A 6606-nucleotide genomic window follows, 5' to 3' on the forward strand; every position below is an offset into this window, starting at 1 on the left:
TACTGTCTAACCCCTACCTGCTCCATAATGACCTGTCTCTGTACTGTCTAACCCCTACCTGCTCCTTAATGACCTGTCTCTGTACTGTCTAACCCCTACCTGCTCCTTAATGACCCGTCTCTGTACTGTCTAACCCCTACCTGCTCCTTAATGACCCGTCTCTGTACTGTCTAACCCCTACCTGCTCCTTAATGACCTGTCTCTGTACTGTCTAACCCCTACCTGCTCCTTAATGACCTGTCTCTGTACTGTCTAACCCCTACCTGCTCCTTAATGACCTGTCTCTGTACTGTCTAACCCCCCTATGGATAGTAGTACTAGTCAACAGCTCCCAGTGTTAAGAGATGTTCACCTGAAGGGTCGTGTGTGGGCCCTCTCCGGGGGGTCCGTGGGCGGGGACGTGGACACAGGACTGTTGAGGAACCAGAGAACACAAGAACACCAGAACATCAGAACACCAGAACACCAGAAGACCAGAACATCAGAACACCAGAAGACCAGAACACCAGAACACCAGAACACCAGAAGACCAGAACACCAGAACACCAGAACATCAGATCACCAGAACATCAGAACATCAGAACACCAGATCACCAGAACATCAGATCACCAGAACATCAGAACATCAGAACACCAGATCACCAGAACACCAGAACACCAGAACATCAGAACATCAGAACATCAGATCACCAGAACACCAGAACACCAGAACATCAGAACATCAGATCACCAGAACACCAGAACACCAGAACACCAGAACACCAGAACACCAGATCACAAGAACACCAGAACACCAGAACACCAGAACACCAGAACACCAGAACATCTGAACACCAGAACATCAGATCACCAGAACACCAGAACACCAGAACATCACAGGGGAATACCCAGAGCAAGCAAAGGTCGATCATCAAAGTCACACCTCTTCTGTGTTTTGGCTCTGCGGTGGTGGAACAAGCTCCCCCCCACCACACACACCCCTGTTACGCACACACGATTGTATGTTGTACGTCCAGGCACTCAAAAAGAATACTTGTGCAGCATCTCATCCTAGCTGTCTGCGTTGCGTACGGGGAATGGGTTAACCTAGCGGTTGGTAGTGCTATCAACGTCCTTACTGTGCGGTCAGAGATATAGTGTTGGTTCCCCTTCTTCTGACCGATGCACTGACTGTAAGTCGCTGTGGAGGAGAGCGTCTGGTAAGTGTGAATGTCTTACGTATCCATGGTGATGGGGGTTTCCTGGGCGGCCCGCAGGTCCTTCTGAAGGGTGACCTGTCGAGCTCTGAGACAGACAGGAAGTAGACAGGAGACAGACAGGAAGTAGAACCTTATTGGACTAATAGACTAATGTTAGTGGTCCCAAAATTTGGCATGCTGGTTCGTGTTCTGGGAGTGAATGAGGACGACTACAGGGTTCTACTACAGGGTTCTACTACGGGGTTCTACTACAGGGTTCTACTACGGGGTTCTACTACAGGGTTCTACTACGGGGTTCTACCACATGGTTCTACTACGGGGTTCTACTACAGGGTTCTACTACGGGGTTCTACCACAGGGTTCTACTACGGGGTTCTACTACAGGGTTCTACTACAGGGTTCTACTACAGGGTTCTACTACGAGGTTCTATTACAGGGTTCTACTACGGGGTTCTACCACAGGGTTCTACTACAGGGTTCTACTACGGGGTTCTACTACAGGGTTCTACTACGGGGTTCTACTACAGGGTTCTACTACGGGGTTCTACCACATGGTTCTACTACGGGGTTCTACTACAGGGTTCTACTACAGGGTTCTACCACAGGGTTCTACTACAGGGTTCTACCACAGGGTTCTACTACAGAGTTCTACTACGGGGTTCTACTATGGGGTTCTACCACAGGGTTCTACTACAGAGTTCTACTACAGGGTTCTACTATGGGGTTCTACCAGAGGGTTCTACCACAGGGTTCTACTACGGGCTACTCCTATCAGGGTTCTACTATCAGGGTTCTACTATCAGGGGCTCCCATTAGAGTTCTTGAGAGCATGTCAGTACCGGGAGACTCTCGTTGTGGGGGTTCATGTGTTCATGTGCTTATGTGTTCATGTGTTCATGCGCTCACCGGGAGCGCCTCTCGTTGTGGGGGTTCATGTGTTCATGTGTTCATGCGCTCACCGGGAGCGCCTCTCGTTGTGGGGGTTCATGCGCTCACCGGGAGCGCCTCTCGTTGTGGGGGTTCATGTGTTCATACCGGGAGCGCCTCTCGTTGGCGGAGTTGAGGCGTGCGGCCGCCTGCTGCTTGTGTCGGATGACGTCCTCCAGGAGCTCCGCCCCCCGCTGGGTCTCCGCGCGGACGCGGGCGTCGGCCGCGGCGTGCAGCAGCAGCAGGGCGTCGTACTCGCGCTTCAGCCCCGCGTTGGCCGCCTGGACCCCCGCGGCCCGGGCCTGCAGGGCCTGCTCCTCAGCCTGGGCGCCTGAGGCCCCCTGCTGGGCCCCCGCCAGCCTGGGGCCACAACCACGCCCGTTACACCACCACACAACCACGCCCGTTACACCGCCACACAACCACGCCCGTTACACCGCCACGCAACCACGCCCGTTACACCACCACACAACCACGCCCGTTACACCGCCACGCAACCACGCCCGTTACACCACCACACAACCACGCCCGTTACACCGCCACACAACCACACAACCACGCCCGTTACACCACCACACAACCACGCCCGTTACACCACCACACAACCACACCCGTTACACCACCACACAACCACGCCCGTTACACCACCACACAACCACGCCCGTTACACCACCACACAACCACGCCCGTTACACCACCACACAACCACGCCCGTTACACCACCACACAACCACACCCGTTACGCCACCACACAACCACGCCCGTTACGCCACCACACAACCACGCCCGTTACGCCGCCACACAACCACGCCCGTTACACCGCCACACAACCACGCCCGTTACACCGCCACACAACCACGCCCGTTACACCACCACACAACCACGCCCGTTACGCCACCACACAACCACGCCCGTTACGCCACCACACAACCACGCCCGTTACACCGCCACACAACCACACCCGTTACACCACCACACAACCACACCCGTTACACCACCACACAACCACGCCCGTTACATCACCACACCCGTTACACCACCACACAACCACGCCCGTTACACCACCACACAACCACGCCCGTTACACCACCACACAACCACGCCCGTTACACCGCCACACAACCACGCCCGTTACACCGCCACACAACCACACCCGTTACACCACCACACAACCACGCCCGTTACACCGCCACACAACCACGCCCGTTACACCACCACACCCGTTACACCATCACACAACCACACCACACCCGTTACACCGCCACACAACCACACCCGTTACACCACCACACAACCACACCCGTTACACCACCACACAACCACACCCGTTACACCACCACACCCGTTACACCACCACTCAACCACACCCGTTACACCGCCACACAACCACACCCGTTACACCACCACACAACCACACCCGTAACACCACCACACAACCACACCCGTTACACCACCACACAACCACACCCGTTACACCACCACACCTGTTACACCATCACACAACCACACCACACCCGTTACACCGCCACACAACCACACCCGTTACACCACCACACAACCACACCCGTTACACAACCACACCCGTTACACCACCACACAGTTACACCATCAAGCCCGTTACACCACCACACCAGTTACACCACCACACCCGTTACACCACCACACAACCACACCCGTTACACCGTCACACAACCACACCTGGAGAAACACTGACATCCAGCAAGCCAAGGGGAGGGTAGTAAGAACACTCTGAGGTGGAGCAGAAGGAGGAGGAGGAGGAGGAGGAGGAGGAGGAGGAGGAGGAGGAGGAGAGAAGGAGGAGGAGGAGGAGGAGGAGGAGGAGGAGGAGGAGGAGGAGGAGAGACAGTACCTGCTTTGCTGCTCCTCCAGAACCTTCTGCTTGATGTTCAACTCCTGCTGAAGAGCCACCACCTGGCACGCCAACTAGAGGAGAGGAGAGGAGAGGAGAGGAGAGGAGGAGAACGGAGGAAAGGTGAGGAGGAGAGGAGGATAGAAGAGGAGAGGAGGAGAGAGGAGAGGAGGAGAAAGGAGGAGAGGAGAGGAGAGGAGGAGGAAAGGGGAGGAGGAGAGGAGGATAAAGGAGGAGAGGAGAGAAGGGGAGAGGAGAGAAGAGAGAATAGATAACGAGAACACAAACTACGTCGAACCAACACAATGGACGGCCAGCCGATCGAACAGCTGTAACCTGATTGGTTGGAGCTGCCACACTCAGTTCTGTTCGGTGGAAGGGGTCACACTCCACGAGGAGGAACCGACTCCTGGTCACAGAACGCTTCCAGAAACATTGCCGAGTCACCCCAGCTGAGGTGACTCGGGGTGACTCTGGGTAACTCGGGATAACCTCGGGATAACCTCGGGGTAACTCGGGGTAACCTGGGGGTGACTCGGGGTAACCTGGGGGTAACTCGGGGTAACCTCTTGGTAACTCGGGGTAACCTGGGGGTGACTCGGGGTAACGTCGGGGTAACCTGGGGGTAACCTGGGGGTAACTCGGGGTAACCTCGGGGTAACCTGGGGGTAACTCGGGGTAACCTGGGGGTGACTCGGGGTAACCTCGGGGTGACTCGGGGTAACTCGGGGTAACCTGGGGGTGACTCGGGGTAACCTGGGGGTAACCTCGGGGTAACCTGGGGGTGACTCGGGGTAACTGGGGGTAACCTGGGGGTGACTCGGGGTAACCTGGGGGTAACCTCGGGGTGACTCGGGGTAACCTCGGGGTAACTCGGGGTAACCTGGGGGTGACTCTGGGTAACTCGGGGTAACCTGGGGGTAACTCGGGGTAACCTGGGGGTGACTCTGGGTAACCTGGGGGTGACTCGGGGTAAGTCGGAGTAACCTCGGGGTAACTCGGGGTAACCTTGGGGTGACACGTGCTGATTTTGCAGACTGACATTTTAACTATTTTTCCATCTAAGTAAACAGCCCAGAGCTTCCCTTTAAAAGACCAGAATGCATGCTGGGAGGTTGTGTACGAAACCGGAAGTCTCACCTCTCCGGTCATCGTCTTCAGGCGATCGTTCTGAGACAAGGACTCCGGGCCTGATGGGACCCTACACACACACGCACACACACACACACACACACACAAACCCACACATACAAACACACAATAATTAGAGAACTTGTGTGTGCATAAACTTCTTTATGTGCACATCATCAGTGATAATATCGCCAATAGGAATTATTGCAAATCTTCAGTCTGTAACATATTATACAATATATAATGCGTTCCATTAATACAAATTACTAGAAACAAACAACAAATAGGATTGTCAATAAAGAGATGAAGACTCGGAGAGGAGGGCAGGGCGGTGGAGGTTGTCATGGTTACCTGGCAGTCCTCAGGAACCCTGCAGAGATGCTGGACTTCTCAAGCATGCGGCTGTCTGTTGAAAATCACACGGCACACACACACACACACACACACACACACCTCAAACCTTAGACTAGGTGACCTCAGACAAAGTGACCTTGGACTAAGTGACCTTCGGCCTCATTATTATCACATTATTACCTGCTCAGCCCACCTGGCACAACACTGACTCTATCACATGAAGGCACTGTCCCCCCTATTCATCTTCACCTCCGTTCAGTAACCTCTACAGGCCCGTTCTTTAATGAACTATGCTACACTTGATCATTAAAGATGGATAGATGTTGATTAGTGGATCAATGCATGCAGACACAATCAATGAACTACACTTTTTCAGTTGCCAACGGAAATATAAATCAACAAAGAAAAAGATGCGGGCATAATGAAAGGAAATCGCCTCGCTTTACTGAACACTTTTAACGACACGAAACAACATGGAAGGTGAAATACCAACATTCTCTATGGACAAACACAGATGACTCCATGTAGTTAGTAGTTACACTCAGAGGCCAACCTAGCACAGTAGGACTTCATACATATATCATATACATACATCTTTATTTATTGTGTGCGTTCATATCGCTACATCCTGTGAGTGTACTCTTACATATATCATAACATCTGTACTTACAGTGCCGGATCAGGTCGCTGAACGCTTCGTGCTGCCTCTGGTCCCGTCGCTTCAGCTGGCGGATCACGTCCACCTTCCACCTTCCACCCGAAGGAGGCTTCACGGCCACGCAGCTCATAATCACCGGTTCTGAACGTTCAAACAGCTCATAATAATCCAGATATAACTTATATTGTTCACTTTGTCTCCTGTCAGTTTCTTTTCCTCGCAACTTGTTGTTTTTCACTCAGCCAATCACCACCAACTTTGATTCGTCTTCCTGATTTGACCACACCTACATATTTGCGTGTGTGGTGGGAGTGCGTCTGTTGTGTGTGGTGGTACTGCACCCTCAAAATGATCAACACAATTTCTTCAACTGTTAGACCTCTTTTAAACTAGTCCTACTGTAGTACAACTAGTTTAAACTAGTTAACAAGTCCTACTGCAGTACAACTAGTTTAAAGTAATTAACA

The 6606-nt window shown here is 53.0% G+C and overlaps 1 protein-coding gene across 4 annotated transcripts in view; it reads right to left on the bottom strand.

Moving 5' to 3' along the window:
• Nucleotides 1–6413, bottom strand: part of atg16l2 (ATG16 autophagy related 16-like 2 (S. cerevisiae)) — a 14410-nt gene extending 7997 nt beyond the window's left edge. For 2 of the 4 annotated variants that reach the window (XM_030380983.1, XM_030380981.1), the window contains exons 1-7: nt 6152–6413; nt 5479–5533; nt 5137–5197; nt 3997–4070; nt 2235–2486; nt 1219–1284; nt 353–424 (exon numbers count right to left, since the gene is read on the bottom strand). In XM_030380983.1, coding sequence (XP_030236843.1) covers nt 353–424; nt 1219–1284; nt 2235–2486; nt 3997–4070; nt 5137–5197; nt 5479–5533; nt 6152–6269 — 698 coding nt within the window. In that variant the 5' untranslated portion in view covers nt 6270–6413. The remainder of the gene's footprint in view (nt 1–352; nt 425–1218; nt 1285–2234; nt 2487–3996; nt 4071–5136; nt 5198–5478; nt 5534–6151) is intronic. The other 2 variants (XM_030380984.1, XM_030380982.1) reach the window with 1 other exon arrangement.
• Between the last annotated feature and the right edge of the window lie 193 nt (nt 6414–6606).

Source organism: Gadus morhua, chromosome 16 (assembly GCF_902167405.1).
Source record: "Gadus morhua chromosome 16, gadMor3.0, whole genome shotgun sequence".
Lineage (NCBI taxonomy): Eukaryota > Metazoa > Chordata > Actinopteri > Gadiformes > Gadidae > Gadus > Gadus morhua.